We start from the raw sequence: 23,635 nt of genomic DNA on the forward strand, positions 1-23,635 counted from the left end.
AAATTGAGAATTCTTTTATTATCGGAGGTATTTTCAAAAACACGATATTTGACATATAAAATATGCTGAAAAAACAACAACCATGTATGGCCCAAAAGCAACTGCACAGTATCTGACTTACTGCAGGTCCCCTCTGTAATTTCTGATTTGCTAAAACACAACAGTGAAGTCAAACAATGATGGACACACTCATCTTCAGAAATACAAGTACATCTAAAAAAAAAAAATTGAATATCATGAAAATGTTCACTATTTTTTTGTCACTCATTTCAAGAAAGTCAAACCCATATTAGATATAGGCTCAGGACAGAGTGAACTATTTCAAGCCTTTATTTCTTGAAATTTTGCTGATCATGGCTTATAGACAATGAAAACCCAAAATTCAGTGTCTCAGAAAATGTGAATATTACATAAGATCAAGAAAAAAAAAAGGATATTTTAAACAGAAATGTAAGGCTTCTGAAAACTACGTTCATTTCTATGCACTCAGTACTTGGTTAGGCCTCCTTTTGCATGAATTACTGTGTCAATTCGGTGTGGCATGGAGGCAATCAACCTGTGGCACTGCTCAGGCATAATGGAAGCCCAGCTTGCTATGATAGCAGCCTTCAGGTCACCCGCATTGTTGTCTCTGGTGTCTCTCACCTTCCTCTTGACAATAGCCCAGAGCTTCTCTATGGGGTTCAGGTCAGGCCAGTTTGCTGGCCAATCAAGCACAGTAACATGATGGTCATTGAACCAGCGTTTGGTACCTTTGGCAGTGTGGACAGGTGTCAAGTCCTGCTGGAAAATGAAACCAGCATCTCCATAAAGCTTGTCAGCAGAAGGAAGCCTGACGTGCTCTAAAGTTTCCTGGTAGATGGCTGCGTTGACTGTGGACTTCAGAAAACACATTGGAGCGACACCAGCAGATGACATGGCAGCCCAAATCATCACAACGTCACACTGGACTTCAAGCAACGTGGATTCTGAGCCTCTCCACTCTTCCTCCAGACTCTGGGACCTTGATTTCCAAATGAATTGCAAAATGTACCTTCATCTGAATAAGACTTTGGACCACTGAGCAACAGTCCAGTTCTTTTTCTCCACAGCCCAGGTAAGACGCTTCTGATGTTGTCTCTTGTTCAGGAGTGGCTTGACACCGGGAATGCGACATTAGTATCCCATGTCTACGATTGGTCTGTGTGTCGTGGCTCTTGATCCGCTGACTCCAGCCTCAGTCCACTCCTTGTGAAGCTCCCCCAAATTCTTGAATGCATTTTGCCTGACAATCCTCTCAAGACTGCGGTCATCCCCTTTTGCTGGTGCATCTTTTCCTACCACACTTTTTCCTTCCACTCAACTTCCTCTGAACATGCTTGGATCCAGCACTCTGTGAACAACCAGCTTCTTTAGCAATGACCTTTTGTGCCTTACCCTCCTTGTGGAGGGTGTCAATGACTGTCTTCTGGACATCTGTCAAGTCAGCAGTCCTCCCCATGAGTATGTAGCCTGCTGACCCAGACTGAGAGACCATTGAAAGGCTCAGGAAACCTTTGCAGGTGTTTTGAGTTAATTAGCTGATTAGGGTGTGACACCACGACTTTCCAAAACTGAACTTTTCCACAATATTCAAATTTTCCAAGACACTGATTTTTGGGTTTTCACTATCTGTAAGCCATAATCATCAACATTTCAAGAAATAAAGGCTTGAAATATTTCACTCTATATGTCATTAGCCTATATCATATATGGGTATTACTTTCTGAAATGAGTGAACAAAAAATATTGAACATCCATCCATTTTCTCCCGCTTATCCGTTTCTGGGTCACGGGGGTGGCAGTCTGAGCACTGTCACCCAGATCACATTGCACCAAATAAGAACCTTCCTGCAGGTGGTGAGCCCATGGGAAGGTGGCTCCCGGTGTAGGACACAAACCCACTACCTTGAGATTGTTAGTCTCATGCTCTACCAACTGAGCTAGCTGGGTAAATATTGAACATTTTCATGAGATTCCAATTTTTTGAGATGTACTTGTACATACAAGCAGGAGCTTGCAAAACGAAAGTGATGAGCAGTTTTATTGGTCTGCCATAAAATCTAGAAAATGCTTCAATATTGTTTACTTTGACCTGTGGAAATGTAATTTTGACAACCTCAGAGCAGGCAATGCTTCAGGGCCCCTCTGGTGCCCCACCATAGCGATCCCAGAATAAGGCCCCATTAGCGTTCCAGAACATGAAAATATTTTTGTTGTACTGATCAGTGACAATAACTGAATGAAGAGTAGTAATCCTACTGGATTACATAATAGGAGTGCTGCCTGTTGTCGTAAGTCTACAAGGATTTCATAGGGCTAGTTATAGTGCAAGTACTCGTGAAAGAATGGCACTGAAGAAAAGTTTTTTTTTTTTTAGGATAAACAACGACCTTTGAGTCCATAAAAGGTTTCCAGTATTTCTTGACAATATATTCTTGTTGTCAATCTCTGCTTACCTGCGTGACCCTCAAGATCCTTACAATGGGTTAGTGAAGAGGCAGTTTCATAAGACTCCAACAGTGGAGTGAAATATGATTTAGTACGTACCTCTGTGGCTGAACCACAGTAAGCTGTGAAATAGCACAAATACCAGCATATTTCAAGAATAATGTGCTATCTTTGAACTTTCTCCCTGAGGGGTCAACTTGAGTCAACACAGAACATGACAGTCTCATAAACACCTCAGAATGAAAATATCAAGGTGTACAAAAAAAGTCTGTGCAGAATCCTTCTGGGACTGTCGTATTTTTTAACTCCCATTTAAATTTGCCCCATTTATGAGTGCCAGAAACCAAGGCCTCAATTCATACTGATCACATACTTATAAGTTATTGGGCTTGCATTGTGTTTATCCAACATTATTCCATTACAAATTATATATATATATACACACACACACACATATACACACAGATATAAAAACAAAAACACAGCAGAAGCTTTAAATTACATTTCTTTTATTCAAGCAAAAGGCATTTAGGGCCACAGAGTGAAATTGCATTCACTTCCTTATACATTCCTTGTTGGAAAGGATAAGCAAGGGTCAAAAGTTAACTGGTGTCAAGTTGATGTGTAAACAGAAGAGATCACCGACAAATACATTTGTATTTTAAAAGGGTGGGCTGTTGAAGCATTTTGGTTGCCTGCAATCCCCAATCGATACATCGCTACAATCTCATTAACACATATATATATATATAAACTTAATTGTATTAGTGTACATTTCCATATCAGCCTCATGCATGCACTACAAAAGCCAAATAACTTAACTACTGCTGGGAACTTGAAAATCCCAAACAGAGAAACTAATATCGAAGGTAACCTCAAATCCAGTGTCTGTATATTATAAATTATGTCACGGCCCAACAAAGTTTTCCCCACACTCAAATCTATAATGCACTGCAGCAGTGAGCTAAGCACAACAAAAACACTCATCTCCCTAAGATTAGCTATTCAATTATCAGTTTGGAAAAACAAAGCTATTTTATAATAAGACTGAAACGTCACACGTGAGAAGTATTGTGCATTTACAAGATGGAATAGATGCCAGTGTGACTAAACAGACTTTATTAAAGGTTAAGTTAAGCTGACAGAGGCAAGCAGTACAGTATTTGTTTGGACAGTGTTCAGAAGGCACCCCACGTTCACTGGCTGGTACGTCTGCTCAGCAAGGTATGGCTCTATTCTTTTTTTTTTTTTAGCTGTTCTCCATTGGAGAAACCTACAAAGACATTTGTCTGATACTACACTGTTTAACATGGCTGTGCTTGAACATTTCAAAAAGGCAATATTTCTGGCACTTCCTAGAAAGCACCTGGTTGAGACAGTTGATCTTTGTTAATGCTGGCACTTTAAAACAAATTGTGGCTGTTTTTTCTGGCCTGAGTCAGGCTGCGAGGTTGTTGGTGTTCAGGCACTATAAGCAACCACAAGCTCACACTAGTTTCTATTATGAAGCACTGCACGAAAGAAGATGGATGTCACTAGCTTTGTGTTTCTTTTCAACTTTCGTGCAAAGAACTTAAATGCACTTTAGTATGTGCATAAATAAAATAAGGCATTGGATTCCTCTATTTATCAAGCTAGTGTAACCATTAGCAAAAAAAAAAGACCAATTAAAAAGAAACAGCGAGGAGAAAAATCGGAATACTGGTGTAACACTGCAATGAAGAAATGAGCTGAATCAGGGCATCTCTTCATTGATATGTAGGATTACTGTACAGTCCAAACACAGACAGAATATCCTAAAAGGCACTTTTCTCAGCTTGGCACACAACTTCAGCAGCTATTAATAAAACATAAAAATGTAAATATATGTTGAGAACAGCCAAAACCAATATTCTTCATTTCTTGATGGTGGAATGTGTGTATGTTTTGTCAGAATTACAGACATTTCATTTAGAATTTAAACAGACTTTTCTTCTGTTCAACACATTTTTGTGTACATTTGCTTTCTTTGGTGCATTGCCTCACATTCTGATAGTGCTCGGCTGACGTTTAGTCATATCCATGACTGTGTATGAATTCACTGTGAAACTATAGTAATTTAATTATTCTTTACTCACACACGCATATATATGCAAAACACAAACATCCACATATACACAAGGCAATCGAGGACAAGGAAGGAAGATCCCTGTTGGGCAGAGTGCTGAGTAGCCAGTAATCATGAGACGTCTTTCTTTGAGCCATAGATTTTGCACATAGCTCCTTTATTCTTCTTCACCGTTTTCTTCACTCCTCCCCCTGCTGCTCCTCCTGTTGCTGTTTTTATGAGGAACACCAAACTACGAATGACATGTAAAGAAGATTAATGTTAGTGGAAACCATGTGAATGTAAGAACTGAACGTTACATGAAGACAACATGTAGATAACAAATGTTATAACTATTCATAATAACTCTAGATAAAAAGAAAACATCTGAATAAAATAGATTTTGATGGTAAAAATAATTTACCTTTACATTTAAGAAATAAGTGTGATTTTGTTTGGTTTCTTTGACTTGCAGTTTAATTAAGTCCTTTGTCCCTGCACATAGTTTCTCATGACTTTTTTTTTTTTTTTTTTAAGACTGCAGAGAATTCAAAACAGTTTCCCAATTATATCAAGCAATAAATATCACAAAATTCCAAATGCCAGAATCGTTTAAGTGCTTTTGCTTGGTTACATCAGCACCACGGATCAAGGTGACGTCTCAATTTGTTCACTTGTTCATTCACTGGAAATCTTATAAAAGTACTAGCGGGAGGTCATCTGAGTCAACACAAAGCAGTGATAAGCAAGTTATCCACTGGCTTGATACTTACTGGCAATGATGATGATGATGATGACTACCACGGCTATCAGGATGGCCCACATCTGAAACAGTAATGAGAAGAGGAAAATTTTTGCAAAGTATCCTTTTACTGGAATTCTTTTATACTTGCGTAATAAAATTAGGTCATTGTATTTGAAATAAATGATATTTTCATTTGATCGAAAAACTGAAACAGCATTTCATAGAAAATATTTTCCATGCTTTTATCATGACCAATATAATTAAGACCAATTCCTAGGTAGAGATTCTGGCTGGAGTTTATTTAGTGTGAGTTATCATCATTTCCACTGGATAAAAGGGTGTGCTTTTATGTCAGACCAGGTTTAAGCACCTTGCAGTTCTTCCACCAGTACTTTCTTTTCAGCTTAGCTGCACTGGTCTCAAACTGGGAGGCTCCAGCCTGCAGTGCGTCGGCTCTGTCATCCAGTTCGGACAGCTTTTGATCTCGCTCCAGTACTTTGTCCACATTAACACGCATAATATCCACCACCTAGTCACAAAACACACAAAAAACAGCATTCGTTTTAATGGCAGTTTCATCCCGTGGAAAGAAAAGAAAAGAAAAAAAGAAACTTTCCCCGAATGCCTTTTACAGATTTAACTAATAACAAAAAACACAAAACTGAAAATGTGCCAGTACGTTGCTAATAAAAAATTATGACATCATTGCATCAAGAGTCTGGAGCAATGCTTAACAAAACCACTGATCAAGACATTTGGCAAGTTGCTGGTTAAAATCAGACTCTTACAGATTTTAGCTTATAACCGAGCTCACCTAAACTAAAACAATAATACAAAAAAACAAGGTGCAATTGTGTGCACACATGGTATCACAGGATACGCATAACCCATATGTTCCACTGATCTACAAACCCAACAACTGCCCCTCCTCCCAGACAGAGCAGCAGGGCGGAGAGGAGTGTGTAGGCCCATGCAGGCCTTACATAACCATGGAGACAGTGATTATATAAACTTCAGGCAGCCAATTGGATATTTTGTGTGACATACCAAGGTTAAAGTTCCGTGTAGGTGGGGCTTACAGCAAGGGGGCCTAACTGAGACCGAGAGAGGGAGAGCAGTAAAGAGGATTAAGACTAAGACTTGGCAGCTGTTTTTCCTGGTGGCCTTACTGACATGGTTTTGACTATAATACCCCCCCCCCCAAAAAACAGCTGAAAAAGAAGAGCTTTTGCTGACTGTCCTTTGTTCTATGAAAAGACACGTGGCGGTAGACGCATGTTGAAGAGAGAGCAACTCATTCCACATTGTGGTGAATCTCATTATGACAACGCTGCCAAGGGTTATGCAAGTTACTGCGAGACTGACATCAAGGAAAGCAGCGAGTCACACAGAGCAGCTAAAGACGGGCAGTGCGAGGGAAAGTGGAGTTAAAGGGCTATACAATTTCTTCTGAATTTGAATATGTGAATAAACATGCCTGTCTAAGACGGCACAATTAATCAAACAGCGCACATATAACAAAAAATGCAATAACATAATGCAATTAATATCTTTTAAAAATCTATGAAATCATCATCAATTTAGAGCTCGATGAAATTTGAAGAGCAATCATTTATTGATGAATTTGTTGAACGCCTGCAATTATACATATCTTACCTCATCGACCTGGGCTTGGGTCTGCTGCAAGCGTTTGTTGGATGACGCTCCCCCAGCACCTTCTGGACCGACAGCTGACCTGAAGAAATTATGAAAATTGTGGAAAAGATCATCCTTCTGATATACAACAGCCACGCATCCAGAGTCAGCACAATACGTTTAACTCCAGCTTATACCTAGGATGTCAGACGCATAAAAAACAGCAGATGACTAAATGCCCTCTACTTGGATATACTGCATTTAATATACATAGACAAGTCTGCCAACAGAGTTGCAACAATTAGATAAATTGCAAAATAATAGACATGTATGTTATCACAATCAAATAAGTAAGAGATGTTACATTAAAAAGCTGGAAAATGGAATGTTTTAATTTGCTTTTGACAATCAACATGTCTGCCTGTAGATTGCTGAACAGCAACAACAAAAGGCATTTAAGCCTGTATTGATCGTTTTGGGAAAGACAGGGAGACATTTTACCAAACTCATTGGTAACATAAGTAAATTAGAGACGACGCACCAATTGTGGACTTAATCATTATTTACAATCTTCTCAATTACCAATAACAATTTTTATTTTGTATATTGTGTAATATAAAGAAAACTGTTGATGTTAGTTTTCCAGACGTAGTTACTTTGCAACTCTGAATATATCTACCCAATTCTGAGCCATGTGCTAGCGTAGCATATAAAATAAATAAATAAAAACCATCATGATAGAGTGCCAATGAGTTAAACACATTCCAGCAAAAAAACAACTGTCTCTTTTATTGTTTAGAGAACAGGGAGACTGTATTGGCTGCAGTGACTGAATGTTGTCATTGCACTAATGCTTTGTGTTGTCCCAAAAACTATAACTCATGAAACATGTTATGCCATGCTATGCTGATGTCTCACTGCACACTTGCATGTGCTTTCAAATAATAATCGCATGTGAAATAAGGCGAGAAAATATAAATATATAATTGAGAGACTTATTTCCAAGATGGAATATATTCAATGTTTGACATGGCTTTTGAATGAAATGGATGCCAAACATTTCCTGCAGAATAAATGTTATATAAGCTCTTTTCCACAGCCATCAAGTTATAAACCACTGAGAGCTGGAGGGAACAAATGGAAAAATAAAAAGCTGTGCAGATCCAATGCGACACGCCTGGTTTGAATGTGATTCCAAGTATCTTAACCTTTGTTTTTTGGTGTTTATTTAGAAAAAAACAAAGAGCAAATTTGTTCAATAACAACAGGTGTTTTTTTTTTGTGTTTTCCTCTGAAGTTATTTGAATGTGCTGGTTAGCCTGTTGCTCTATTATCAACATGCATCCATTGCGACTACAGTAGACTCCAGTGCATTGCAACCCGAGTCTGGATAAAGCTAGTATAGAGAGTATACCAGTGGATGCCTTTAAAAATTGGTGATCTGCTGCCACCCTCTGTCCTGAGACAGCATTACTTTGAAATTACAACAATTATCTCAGAAAAGAAGGATGGGCTTAAAGCACTTCAACACTACACTGTGACGTCTATGACCAAGTATGTAGAGGTGTGGCATATTATTACATCTTGCAAAAACAGGCTCAGCCACCATCAGGGCCCCACAATCCAAGAATTAATTTAAAAAGCAAATGAGCACACCCATATAAGATTAAATACCAAACACAGATCTCTTTAAAAAATTGCTCAAAAAGACAAATTAATGAAAAAATAAAAAATGTAAATAAGTCAAGAGCACATGAGAGAATTGTTTATCAATGTATAAAATCAAACAAATCACATGATCTGTAAAATATGAGTTTCTCAACGTTCCTCCCCATAACTGTGCAGCCATACATCTTTGAAACACACTTGGTTTATATGAAAGGGTCATTGGGCTGTGTGGGACTCAGTGATAAGCAGTTAATTTGAATACGGTGTGTTCAAAAGTTCTCCTATAAATGACAACCAGAGAGATTTCTGCAACCAGGGGCTCCTACATTAAACGAGTGATCAGTGCACCGACTCAAGATGACAAAATGTCACCTGCTTTTACTGCGAGTTCAGAGAAAAAACTGCTTTAGCTTTAACTAACAGAACTATAGTATGCATCAAACATATTGTACTTTCATATGATCACTAATGAATGAGGAAATAGAGCTTTCATTTCAACAAACTATATTTAAAAATCTATTCTTGAAATAACATAAGTTTCAACAGGCAGAAAAAAGTATGTATACAGCAAAGGCAGTATGTTATTACAGCTGTGGCTGTGATTGATAAGGCAATTCCTAGGTAACACATTAAATCAGAGAAATAACTTATTTAACAACTGGATGTTGCTAAGACAAATCATTTACCTTCCATCGAGCATGATGGCTGGCTAAGAGTCTAAGTACAGTTACAGCATAAGCGTCACAGTGAACTTGTGTTCTAGTTGTTTATTTTAAACACGGGCACACATTGTTGTCAACTCAACAAGAGTGCTTGTTAGAAAGCCCGAAGTACTTAATTTCCTGAAAACAAAACAAAACAAAAACCCATGACGCAAATCCTTTCAAAAGGATGTCCTCAATCAGTCCTAACAAAGGAGTTAAGGTAAGCTTATTCTGAATGAGTCTACTCCCTTTTATGTGTCATAAACAACCAAAGAAGACAATAAAATGGATAGAATCAGTTTCTTTTGTCACTTGTTTTAAATATTCTTCGGAATTACTGCAACTCAACTATATTTGTTGCTTAAAGAGAACAAAAACATTTATTAAGAATCCAAACTTAAAAATTAAATGGTGTTGATGAAAAAAACAAAAACAAAAAAAAACAACCAGCACATATTTTAAGAAAGTGTCAAAAATACTGTATTATTACTTCAAATTGAATAGAGGGAGATGCATATCATACATGCATAGACAGCAATATTACACTGCAACTCCTTTAGTTAGCTAATTTACCACACACAAACATGATTTGTAATGTAGACATTTGGAACGATTAAGAAAGAGCCATTAAACGAGATCAGAGAGAAATTAGCGCCTGAATAACCAGGCTCCCCAAAAAAATTGTGGGATGAGAATTAGTCCCTAAACACAGCTAAAGTGCAGAAATAACATTTTGTTGAACATTTCCCATTCTCCAGCTGTATTCTCATCCAAACTCAAATGTGTTCCATTTGAAGACTATTGAATGAGCATGATGGGCAGCTTGATTTGGTCACTCGGGCCCTGAGACAAAGAAAATGGGGGAGCCTATATTTTTTTCCCCTCGCCTGCCCAAATTGGTTCTTGTAAAAGTAAGACTTTTAACACAGTAATTCTATTATGTTTGAATATGTACATTCTGTGTATATAGTGGCAGCTAATATGTGCATTAACGTTGTAAAAGTACAAAATACCTATGTCACTAAGAATGTGCATAACATAATCACTGATTTAAAAACTAATATTCAAAAGTCACTGTGGAGTTAACCTCAACATTGTGTGTGTGTGTGTGTTTGAGTTTTAACAGATTTTGCAACATTGCTTCAAACAGAGTAGTGATATTTGACAATAATTAATAGAAAATGTTATATTAATGTTGACATTAACAATTGAAAGTGCAAAACCCATACAGTGAATGATTATAGCTTCATCAGTATGAGTATAAGGTCACATAGGGACTTGGTTGTCCTTCGACTCACATTGTAAGGTTTAAATAAATTGAATATAGCCATACAGAAAGACATGCACAGTACAGACGGAGGTGGGATTTGTCTCCGTCGTAAATTATACCACCTCAACTTGTTGATTCTATGATGGAAAAGTTATATATAAATATAATAGTTTATTTCAAACACAAACACTTGTGGTTTGTATTTTGTAGTCGGTTTAAAATGTCCAGATTGATATAAATATGTATATGCACAAAGAAAAAAACACAAGATGCAAAAGTGTTCTCAGACGTCGCTAGCATCGAAGGCTAAGCAAACACAAAACTCGGACCCGCAGGAAATGGGGAGCTTCAAACTGCTTAGTTAGCACTAAGATCAGTGACTTTTGTTACTGTATACGTGAATCTAAAACCTACGTGTATGTGCTGATTCGACCACCTGTCCGCCTTGTAAAGGTGAGTTGATATAATTGTTGTTAGGAGAAGTTCGACATCCCTAAACTGAACCCGATGATGTTAGCCGAGTTAGCTTGTAGGCTAGTAGCACTTGTTGCAGCCTCGTACTAAAAGTTTTGGGCGTTGTTGTTTGGTCGCCGCGTCTGAGCGCACTACCAGGAAGTCCTATGTTTCTGCCGTTTGAACCACCAGGTTTGATAAACAAGTTACGCCAGGAGTAAAAACATACTTACATTGTGAAGTTGAATTTGTTAGATCGACGCCGCTGTTCGCTGCTTGTATGCTAAGTGTCAGCCGTATCAGTGAGAGCTGTCGGTTGCTGTGATGCCTTCATAGTAATCGGAAACTAGAAAGTCAAGAAGGGAGACAAGCTTATTGAGTATAATTGTAATACTCTAGAAAGTCTATGTTTCCATTTTAATATTTCATGGAAAATATATCATAGGTAACCACTAGATTTTATAATTGGAATATAATAAGGAGTAAGTGCGTGCTATTTAACACTATTTGAAAAGTTGAGAAAGTTCGCTTTGCATACAAGATATATGTAAAAAATTACTTCCGATAATCCCTGAAGGCAACATTAAAGAGGCATTTCCACAATTAGTAACGCATAGCACCGATAAGACTCTAAAAGCAGCACGGTATGCATTTGGATAGAAATTACATCAGGAAAAATATAATGGACGAGTAACGTCCAAAATTTATGTAAGTCCACTCTACTGAGTTTTATTATGCTTTTAAGTAAGTCCGGGAAACATGTACCGAGACAGAAACCATCAAAGCCCGTGATCAGCATGTGACGTGAAGTTCAATTAACAAAGTCCTCTAGTTGGTCCTCGGCTGTAGACCTGGCTGTGTGTGACCGCCACGATGTGTTTAGTCAACGGGAGGCTAGTCCCGTGAGAACGGTGAGGAAGCGCTATCTCACTTCTGAAATGGCTGCAAACTTTACAGTGCACTCCTGCTGACATTTTACCTGCGCCCTGTGATTTTATTCCCACCTAAGACTACAGCTCTCAGTCTGACTTAACAACTGCACATCTGAGGTCTATTGTGAACATATTTGTCAGGACCAGTTCTCAATGAGCAAAAGTTTGTATCTTTTATTCTTCATCTGTTTTTGTTTGGTTGTGATGTTATGTCTGCACACGTGTTTTGTAGAAAAAGAGACATCACTTGGCTCTGCGAGGACAAAGAGACCTCGTATATTGTAATGAAGAAGTACCTGGAGCAGCAGCACTTCCCCGGCCTCAATATCGGCAACAAGTAAGAGCACAAAACTAAAATCATGAACCAGAAACCTTTTCCACTATACTTCAACGATTTTTGAACTGCCACTCACTCCTTGAACCTTTTCCACCAGTCGTTTAACTGGAGAAGTGAGTATAATGATTGTTTTTTTGCTAAAGAAGTAAAGATGAAGTCGCATTAGTAGTAGTAATAGTAATGTGGAGGTGGTATGGGGTGGATGAAGGGGTGTTAAGTTACACCAATGTGAGAAGTAAACGTCTCAAACACTGCGGTCAAGCCAGGCCTAAATAATTTCTCACAGAAATAACTGTGAAATGTGATCATGGGAAATAAAAACACAACCAAGGTTTGGCTGAGTGAAAAAAAGATCTGAAAATCAATCTGAAACTTCAGGCCAAACGCTTGTAAATGCATATTTCTTGTGTTGCTGTGTTTGTTGTCTGCAGCAGTATCTCGCAGAGAGTGCAAAATGATCCTACCTCTGCAGCTGAAAACGTTTACAATTTTGCTCAATAGCTTCTTGGTCATGTGACCTATTGACTCCAAATCAATGTTGGATTGTGTCACTAGTCATGCTTGTTCAGACACACTTCTTTTATTTAGTGTTTAATGGTTTTTATTTAAAATATTACAATTTTATTGAAAAATACAGTAATTTTGCTCAATAGCTCCCAGGTCATGTGACCCACTGATTCCAAATCAGTGTTGGATTATGTAATTACTTATGATTGTTGAGACACACTTCGTTTAATAAGCGTTTAATGGTAATTTTCAAAAATAATATTCACATTTCCATGAAAAAAAACGGTATTTTTGCTCAATATCTCCCAGGTCATGTTACTTACTGGCTCAAAGTCTGTATTGGATCCGATAAGTATATAAGCTGATGATGGTACAGCTCTTTCTATGAATTTTTAATGGTCATTTTTTATAATATTCACATATTTAAAAAAAAAAAAAAAAAAAAACTTTTTTCTAAGTTTAATAACTCCCAGGTAACAGATTCTAAATCTGTGTTGAATCACGTCTCCCACAACACGAGTTTCCAATCATGGAAACCATATCATTTCAAAATGTCCTTTATTTTGAAAACCGAGAGCTTAACTCTGCTCCGAGAAGTTACTGTAAAGTTCCCAATACCAGTGACCATTGAAACCTTGGAGCGGCTCACTTCACCAAATAGAAATGAGGGACGACTGGCTTGACTGCACTCAAACAGGGTCAACCCCTCCCTCTGATAGAGGCGTTTTTCTGGCTCAGACTGGATTTCCTCAGATGGTTTTCAGCTGCACAGAGGTAAGACCACTATGCACTCTCTGCGAGATACTGCTGCAGACAACAAACACAGCAACACAAGAAATATGCATTTACAAGCGTTTGGCCGCCTGAAGTTTCAGGTTTATTTTCAGATCCTTTGTTCACTCAGCCAAACCTTGGTTGTGTTTTTATTTTCCATGATCACATTTCAGTTATTTCTGTGAGAAATGATTTAGGTCGAACCAAGATCGCAGGCTCTAAAACGTATGTCAAGACATTGTTTTGTTTTTCTGTTTGTGTGGGTTTTACATTCCAGATTAAGATTTATCTGCACTAATTCATCATGCATGCATGAATGTATATGTCAGATATATTCACTTTTAAGCTGACCAGTAGTTGTGTAACAGCATAGAAGTAAAAACATGCCAAAAAAACAACAACCCCTAAACACGCCAACATGCCTGAACCAGTGAAGTAAAGCATTACACCAGTTTTGGTAATGCACTACTCCAACTGAAGTCTCTACGGTACAAAGGTCCAAAGCTGATAACTTACACAACAGAAAGTCTCCATAATCAAAAGGTGGCGAATATGTAGTTCATCTCTGAACCTGTCTTACGTTTTGATGTCTTCATCTACAATTGTACTCGTGGAATAGACACAACAAACTGCGCTTTGTGTAAATAAAATACCTAATTATTGTAATGATTAACACACACAACCTCATCAGTACATATGTATGCGCTAGGGCCTGCATCTGAAGATAGTTTTCAGCTGTTTGAGTGTCTAAAGTCACAGGGACCCTTGTGACTAGAGGTTAAAGTGGGACATGTGCTGAAACTGTATTATCTCATTCTTGAGACTGACTTTTGTTTTCTATACAAAAATGGAGTAGTAAAGGTAACTTACGGGAGGTGCCGGCTCACACAGGAAACAAACACCGTCACCTACACATAGTCTGCCAGACGGAGCTCACTCTGCAACTAAGTGTTGCAACAAAAACATAAAGTTTGATCAAAAAGGACAGAACTCATGACTTGCGTCGGAACTGGGTCAGAATAAGGTTAGGGGTTGCATGCGGCCGTCAGCCTCCCCCAGAGGAGGATGGATGAAGTCCGAGGATGGGTATGTGAGCTGATGACGGTGTAGATCAGTGTCCAACGGGGAATTGAAAATAGTTAATTTACGCAAAAATGTTAGCTGGAGAGGCATTGCCTCCATATTGAATAAATCATGGAAGCAAACAAAGTTCGTGACTCTGTTATTCTCTGAGTCCTGCGAGACACTTTGAGATACAGAGTCCTCGGCCATGCGATACAGTCCATGTATTGTTCTTATACTATTTAGGAATAAACGCTAAAGTTGATTTTAATCTGTCTATGTTGGTCCTCTCTCCATTTGAACAAATTTGCAGGAAGAATGTCGGTGATTGATGCAGTTTCTTTTTTTAGTTTTTAATATTTGTCCTCTGTTCTGAAGATTCACAAGGTGAACAAATAAAAGCCTGGAGCTACATTTGACTGCAAAAAGATATGAGGATGATATCACGTATCATTGTACGTGGAAGCCTGGTGAGATTTCAGCATGCTGTGGGTAAGAATGTGCTTAACTCTCTTTTTGCCATATTTAGTGTTTGTCTCTGTCATGGGACTGTAAACCGGTAATCCATTTGAAAATATACACACTTCACAGTGAGACATTAAATTAAATGATAAAGTAGCAGAATGTTTTAATCTACAGACTATCAACTGCAAGGTAATAAGAAATGGTCATTTATTTTTTGTTGTTGCCACCATTGTCTGATGTAATGTGAAATTACTATGAAATGTCTTGTGCTGGTTCACCATGTATTTGTCTTCTTTTTTACACTGTACTTATTTGTGTAGGATCTTCTCTTCCAAAAATGAGTTTGTGATTTCTGAACCACACAAGTCTCAGCTCGTGTTTACACGAGGTATTAATATTTGCCTGTTGGAATGTTGGAAAGCTTAGACATGGTAATGTTTATCACAATGCTTAACTGTTGTTTCAGTACGCAATGGTAACAAAGACAGACTTTGGCAGGACATGAGCACTGATTGACAGAGGAGTTTAGATCGCCATTGCAGAATATGAAACACACTCCCTGCATACTTTACTTTGCAGTCCGTTTTGTAGTATTTCATGTGTTTCCTTTTCTCTGTCTGTAGGTCCAGTTCGTTGGCAGAGCAGCGTGAAACAAGCTCCTGTGTTGACAGCGGCTCCTGCTCGTTCCCTCATCGATGAACAGATCAGCATAAAGGGCCGCTTTCTGCCTCCGTACAGTCCTGTCACAGTGTGTGCACGGCTGCAGTGTGAGGATGGCGACCTGTGGGAGGCCTTTGCACATTACAACACAAATGCAGGCGGCAATGTTAACTGTGAGTAAAACAAACTAAGATACATTTACAGTTAAACTACAACTCTAATTCTGACAACCGGTCATGTCAAAATATAAATATGAAACATCAAAATGTTTATTTTAATATGTTATCTATAATATAGTGTGAGTTTATGAGACGTAAATCATTAAATCTGGTTTTTATTTACGTTTATCACACTATCCAAACCTTTTTGAAATTGGGCCTGTACGTAAAATGTGTTCGTAATACCATGCAAAGTATTTCATGCAACGTGTTAGTCAGAGGTTTGTGCATTCAAATCAAGGCTGGGTCCTTTCCTGTAGAGTTTGCATGTTCTCCTTGTTTTCTCTGGGTCCTCCGGTTTCCACCCACAGCCCACATTACATGTGATCTGGGTTCAGCTGCAGTGTCCCTATGAAGTAGGATGCATTCTTTTCAGGCCTTCCACAACCTTACTTTTCCATCTTACATTAGTTAGGATCAAAACTATGTTTGTGTTCACCTGTTAAATCTCTTACATGTTTTATACGTACATAAATCTTCAAAATATAAAAATAAAAATGCTGTAATGCTTATTGGAGGATGCGACCAAAAGGCTGATGCTTTGCCGTTTTACAAATATGACCAATTTAAACTTGCCAAACTACAACCCAATTCCCAAAAAAGTGGGAACACCGTGTGGTTTGTAAGCATTAACAATGCAATGGGTTTCAAATTTAAAAATGCAAAATTCTTATACTGAGTAAACTATAGAAGTTTGTTTGTGGTAAATATTAGTCAAGGTTATGTTAAAGGTCCCATATTGTACAGTTTTTTTTTTAACAGTTTCACAGAGGTGTCAGAGGTCCAACTACATCATATTCAAGTATTGCCCAAAATCTAGCCTTGGTCCTGAACTACAGCCCTCGCTCTACTGAGAACAGGCTGTACAATGATCTGTGTCTAACAATGCCTACTCCAGGATTCTCTTGGGGAAAAGACACAGCTTTCTGGTGCAATGCGCTAATGTTTACAGTGGATTTATTGCTATGGCTCGTAGAAATGTTGTTTTTCAGCCACACCAGTTTGAACCAGAATCTGACCCAGAAGGAGAAGTTCCTGAAGTAGCTCAGACTCTACGGCGGCATGATTCTGGGACCTCACACAGGATATAGGGACACATATTACTGTGAGAAAACCGTTGTAAAGTGACTTTTGCATAAAATAGGACTTTTAAGAATAGAAGCGCTTATGACAGAGATAAAAATATAGGTTTTGCAATAATTTCATGTTGTACCTACATTTTAGTTCCTCTCTTAGCATCTTCTTGTACTTCAACAGTGACTAGTGATCACTCATTGGGGGGTTCCTACCTTGGCTGTGAGCCAATGGGACTCTTCTGGGGACTGCAGCCAGCTCCTGGAGGAAGAGAAGGTTTAAGGTTGGACCATGAAAAGAATTTGCTGGGCACTGTGAGAAAAAAACTGTGTCTCCTTACACACTTTCTCACCGCCTAATATGTCTCCTTTCATCAGATCATGTTACTAATGGACTGTTGTGGTTGTTCAGGCACACAAAGTGATCAACTTATTGCCTTATTTTCCATTTCCCTTCCATTGATTTTCAGTAGATAAACTCTTGGTTTTTAGAACTATATGTGACTTTCATTTATTCTCCTTCTCTGACTATTTAGAGCTGAATTTCTCTGTTGATTTAAATAAAGTTAACCGTAAAATGTGTTTATTTTCCACACAGACTGAGAAAGAAAGACACAGAGACTCCATACCGGGTGCACATCTCCCTCATGGAGGGCCATGTTTCTCCCAGTGGGGGACAGATCCCTGAACTGGCAGTTGTTATTACTGAGCGCTGGTACATGGCACCAGGAGTCAGGAGAATAGAGATCCGTCAAAATGGGGTTGTTGGCACTTTATATTTACCCCCTGGTGAGCATTTATTGCATTCTTACAATGGCTGCGAGGTTGTGGTGGTATAATGAAGGATTGCATGGTAATGATTTCCTGCAGGCCCAGGTCCATTTCCAGGTTTGCTGGATCTGTGGGGGTTCGGGGGAGGACTTCCGGAGTATCGTTCTGCCCTGTTGGCATCCAGGGGGTACGCAAGTCTTTGTCTTTCCTACATCGGACACAAAGACTTACCTGGCCCCACAAATCAATTAAATGTTGGTGATTCTTATTTCAGGGTAAGACAAGGTGCTGCACTATCCAAGTCCTGCTTTAGTATTATTTTTGCCTAAAATATCCTTTGAATTTTTTCATATTTGTGTTAATTTTTGCCATTCCTTCCCATCAAACACATTTATTCTGGACAGTCAGCTTTCCAGCTGCTTCAAAATCGTGATGAGGTCGACGCAGAGAGAATTGGGATCATTGGTCTCTCATTTGGAGTTTACCTTTCTCTTCGCATTGCCACTCAATGTGGCGTTAACGTAAGTCACAAAAATCACTGGCTTTTCACCTGAAGAATGCAAAAATAGCTTTGACACAATATGAAAGTAAAGCTTCTGAGATTCTTTGGATCAATAGGGCAGCTTGTTCTTCTCTCCAGCCATCATGTCTGATTTGCATCAATGGGCCACTGGCAAGCATATTTCCATATCCAGAGGAGGAGGGCTTCAATAAACACAGTTGCAGGTAAAACCTAGATGGTAAAATACATGTTTTATTGGGGGGTTAAAGACTGAAAATTACTTCAGTAAAACACATTTTCTCAAATGATTTATATATGCCATTTTTCTTGTTTTGTCTTTTTAGTGGCGACAAATATTGGAAGTATAATGATCAGGGCCATGTGGAATTTAGAGACTCCACCTTACCTACTCATCTTGTACTTGAACACAGAGTGAAGGTGATGTGTTTTATCCGCCTCTCAGACATCAGCACACATGTACAAACCCACTCAAATTTTTTAACCATCAAAAAAAATAAAATTTTTGCAGTTGGAAAACCTCGCCTGTCCACTGATGTTCATAGTCGGGGAAGATGATCTGAGCACTGCAAGCACTGAGCATGCAGACTTGGTACGTTTGATTGTTTTATGGTACATCACCGTTTATCTTATCATGTGCCTCTGTGTATTTCTCAAAGAACAGTTGAAAATTACCTTTAGAATTATCATATTAACCACTTGTGTTTATGATTGTTTGATTCCATCCATCCATCCATCCATCCATCTTCTATGCTTCTTACTGTATATCCTGTTCAGAGTTTTTAGACTGTGGGAGGAAACTGGAGTTCCTGGAGGAAACCCATGCGCACAGGGAGATCATGTAATTGGTCCAGGCTGTTTATTTTCTTGACCTTCTTGTTATGAGGCTAGAGAGTGAACCACTGTGCCAATATGCAGCCCTGCTTGAAGACTTTCCACACAAAAATATTAACATGGATTTATTGCTCATTAGACCGAGGAAATCCTGACGTCTGCTGGAAAATCTCAGCTGTTTACCCGGTTGTCTTACCGTGATGCTGGTCACTTGATAGAGCCTCCTTACTCACCACATGCAAGAGCATCCTTGTGGACCATCAAACCAAAGAAAGGTGAGTTTTATTGCATCGTAACATTTTCATTTTACCTCCATGTTTTTTGTTTTTTTCAAAGCTGCCAGATTGCCCAAAATACAATCAACTTTAGCAGTTTCAGCATTTAAAGGTTTTTTGTTGTTGCTGTTGCTCTGTTTCACTTAAATGTTGGATGTAAATGATCTGAGCATTATTGCAGCTTTTTTCACAGACCTTTTCAGAACTTGGAATATAGTAAGAGCCTGCTTCTGATACTATGTGTCGTATTTGTTTTTCTGGCAGTGATGTGTGTGTGGGGAGGTCACCCAGCAGGTCACGCCGCTGCTCAGGAAGATTCATGGAAAAAGATGTTGCATTTTTTGGAAACCAACCTGAGAAGGTGATTGTGGTACTGTTGAAGTGTCATCCAGAAAGCAAGCGTCGTGCTCTGATAAATGTAACTTTTCAGGTTAATTTAAACTTTGTTTGGAAAAAAAAAACCAATCTCTATAATAAAATTGTACAGCCTGATTTACTAAGTGAAAATACACCAAGGATAATGATCATCAAATATACAAATTATATGCTGTCCTTTTCCTGTAAGGTTAGTCAAATGATGAGTGACAGGATATATTTAAGCACATATTCAAAAATTATATTTGATCTAAAATTCCATATAAAATGGAGACTTGCCTGCAAAAGCCCCTCCCTCCTACATTTTGTAAACACATGGCATAGCATCCCCACTCCTCCACCAGCTTGGTGTACTTTGCTCTCTTTCTTTTAAGGACTTCTTTGATCCTCTCCTCCCAGGGCACCAGCATGACCATTTGCTATGATCTTTCTGAGACCAGTAAACTATCTGGTCGTAGGGTGTTCTCAGCAAGGGTTTTAGGGAATTTGAGTTGGATTTCCAGGTCCACCATCATCTGCCAATTATGAACTGAGCCAAAGAGGACTGTTTGGGCTTTTGGGTGCAGCTTTGAATGTTGTCCTGCACTCACAAATGCCGTCCGACGTCTTGGTGGTAGGTGACACTTGCTCCGGTCGATGCCACTACAGATGGACTCAGCGATAACCTGGTCGTGTTGCCAGAGCACAAACGACCTTCCCTGATTGCTTTAGGACACTTTGCGCTGATGATGTGCACAGAGTTCCTCTTCCTTGACACAAAGGATATGCTTTTGATTCGACCTTGCCCCAAAAGAAAGGTTGGATGGGTTGGGTAGAACATCATACATGGACTGTATTAGGAACTTGATACATTAGGCATATCTTTGCAAGTGCCAATTGTCAAGTTGATATCTTACATTATATTATATTATATTATATATGATTTTGTAAGAGAATATTAACAATCACAGCTGAGGGGTTTCAAGCCTCTAAAGGGTCAATGTGAAGGCAATAGCCTGAAGCACTCTACACATAACTTCACTATATTACAGGTTATTTTCATTTGATTTATTTAATGACTGAAATGATCCTGTCAAATAAATCGAGCGTTCTGGATGAAAATTGGACCAGAACAGCTTCAACTCATCCATATTGGTTCAGGATGTCTGTCATGAATGTCTCTCTTCAGGTCATTCCATATAATTTCATCGGATTCAGGTTGGAACTCTGATGAGGCTTCAGCTGGAAGATTGTCATTATTCTGTTTATAATCCTGATATCACTGGGATTTCATTTTACTCTCAATGTAGCAAGCTATCCAGATCCTGAGACAGTAAAGCAGCCCAAGCCTATGATGCTTCCTCCACCGTACTTCACCAATCATGCAATGGTGAAGTACTATTATTTTTTCGTACAGAGACATTAAATTGTTCCAGTTCAAATATTTTAACTGTTAATCTGGGATTAATTTTTGCTGCACTGAGCATCCTTTGTTGTTCTTCTTGTGTCATCTTGGTTGGGCAGCCATTTCTAGTGAGAGGAGCTGCAGTACTGAATGTTCTCCATTTGTACACACGTCATTCCTTTGTGTAAATATCTGAAGTCTTTGAGATGAGTTTTTAGCTACCTACCATTTGAAACTCAACAATTCTTTACTGTAGATCTTCAGAGATATTGTTTTTTATTCAAGGCATGGTTGGTGTAAGCATAGATTTTGTGAATAGCAGTCAAAACAATTTGTATAGGTCAAAGTCATTCTATGCCTAATATAGTTACCTTACTTTTTGATGGCAATAAAGACATGAAAAATTACAATTGTTTTTGTGGTCTTAGTTCATTTAAGCACTTTGTGTTAATATATACATCAGACTTTGAGGCAGCTCAGATCACATTGTCTGAATGCCGAAAACCAGAAGATTCCACAAGGTTCACATACATGCCTCTGTCTATGAATGTGTCTCAAAACTTTGGGGACTTATGTTTTTAGGATTTCCAGTCTGGCTCGTCCCTCTCCTCCATGTAAAATCTGGTGACACCGACTTTTTTTTTTCCCTATATTTTCCATATCTGCAGATATTTGGTATCTGCACTATGCTGCAGGGAGTACTCGTGTCTCAACTGTACATTTCTTTTCCAACACATTTAACTGCGTTTACATTTTCTTTATTAATAATATAGTCACCAGAATTATCCGGACAAAAGATCAACTATTCTACAAGAGAATGCATAGGCAACGTATAGAAAGGAATACAGGAAAAAAACCTTTGCCGAACCACGCTTAGGACTGATGGCGTTCTGCTGTTGCTGCTGGGGTTAGGGGATAGAAAGTAAGAAAAGGACCACGACAGAAACAGTAACAAGCAAAAAACCAGCTTATCAGAAAGCATGTTGATCCACTTACTGCAGACTTGATGGGGACAGGAGGCACCAATCAATAACTTGCACACCCACAGTCAGATTCTGCAATAAGATAAAGTGAGACGACAGAGTGGAGAGAACACCGACGACAGAAGAGAAATGAGTATGTAATGGTGATATTTGATTGTATGGAAAGTAAAAAAGGAGAGAGGGAAAGCTCAGTGCAGTAAAGGTCTCCAGGCCGCCTATCTAGAAAATGGTCCAGGGTGGCCTAAACCAGCCCTTACTGTAAGTTTTATTAAATAGAAAGGTTTTAAGTCTAATCATAAAAGTAGACCCAGTGTCAACCTCCCTAACTGACACTGGGAGCTGGTTCCACATCAGAAGAGCCTGATAGCTGAACCTAATGGGAACCTCCTGTAAACAGCTCTTTAAGCCTGGTTGTTTAGAGCTTTATAAATTAAAAGAAGGGTTTTAATTTCTAATCTAGATTTAACGGTAAGCCAATGAAAAGAAACTGATATTAGAATGATTTGATCTCTCTGGCTGATTCCTGTCAGGACTCTCACTACAGCATTTTAAATTAATTGAAGACTTTTTAAGCAGCTATTTGGACACCCTGATAATAGGGAATTACAATGGTCTACTCTGGAAGTAACAAATACATGGATTCATTTCTCAGCATCATTCCAGGTTGATACTTTCCTCATTTTAGAGACTTCACACAGAGGAAAAAAATGGGAGTCGAAGGACAAGTCCTGCTCAAATGTAACTCCCAGATTCCTCACAGTGGTACTGGAGGCCAAAGTGATACTATCCAGTGTTACTATATGTTTAAATAATGTTTTTTTAAGATATTTAGAGCCAATTGTGATAGCTCTAATCTTCGTTTTATCAGAGTTTCACAGCATAAAGTTATGACTCATCCAGGCTTTTATGTTTTTAGGAAAAGTTTGTAGTTTGACTTGTTGATCAGTATCATCTGGTTTTACACATAAATGAATGTCACATGTCATAACTAAATTACCACCGTGAACATACCCAATTTCCCCTGTCTATAAAATAGAAATTACTAATCATCTGTGTATTGGGATACTTTGATTGAATGTGTCAGCATTCAGGTGCTGCTGGTAACTTCAGTTGGATAGTGGTGCCCCACCAAAAAGTGAATGAAATTATGATTTGATTAATGGTTTAATTGGGGTTAAGGGTTAACCTTCACTGGAACATGTTGCTAAAGTTATGTCATGGCCAATGGTGGAGCCCAAATAATTTCAGTTTGGTGGCCAAGATCAATTATGTGCTTCACATGGGATGGGATGTAAATCACTACCAATCTAAAATGTGTCTCAATCAAGAACAATCATCTATATAAAAAGCTTAGACAACAAATGTCTTTAAATTACTTAGAACATGGAAATTTGTTCAAAAATTAGACTAGTACAGGTGAAGCTGAAGTATAATT

General features: G+C 38.5%; 2 protein-coding genes across 2 annotated transcripts; one reads left to right on the forward strand and one right to left on the reverse strand.

Annotated features, from left to right (window-relative positions):
* Nucleotides 1-2,964: 2,964 nt before the first annotated feature.
* On the reverse strand, nucleotides 2,965-11,371 carry vamp3 (vesicle-associated membrane protein 3 (cellubrevin)). The gene is made up of 5 exons (XM_080461924.1): nucleotides 11,264-11,371; nucleotides 6,957-7,035; nucleotides 5,671-5,829; nucleotides 5,329-5,380; nucleotides 2,965-4,808 (listed from the first exon to the last, which is right to left on the reverse strand). Coding segments are annotated over exons 1-5 (309 nt in total). The 5' UTR covers nucleotides 11,266-11,371; the 3' UTR covers nucleotides 2,965-4,791.
* A 3,647-nt stretch (nucleotides 11,372-15,018) lies between these two features.
* LOC308108289 (acyl-coenzyme A thioesterase 1-like) lies at nucleotides 15,019-20,648 on the forward strand (the record flags this gene model as incomplete). The annotated part of the gene is made up of 10 exons (XM_080461118.1): nucleotides 15,019-15,134; nucleotides 15,731-15,940; nucleotides 17,243-17,342; nucleotides 17,657-17,847; nucleotides 17,929-18,104; nucleotides 18,234-18,350; nucleotides 18,470-18,555; nucleotides 18,676-18,769; nucleotides 18,861-18,941; nucleotides 20,451-20,648. The coding sequence occupies exons 1-10, from the start codon at nucleotides 15,074-15,076 to the stop codon at nucleotides 20,646-20,648; spliced, it is 1,314 nt and encodes a 437-aa protein (XP_080317244.1). The 5' UTR covers nucleotides 15,019-15,073.
* Between the last annotated feature and the right edge of the window lie 2,987 nt (nucleotides 20,649-23,635).

This window comes from Lipophrys pholis (genome assembly GCF_963383615.2).
Source record: "Lipophrys pholis genome assembly, chromosome: 4".
Lineage (NCBI taxonomy): Eukaryota > Metazoa > Chordata > Actinopteri > Blenniiformes > Blenniidae > Lipophrys > Lipophrys pholis.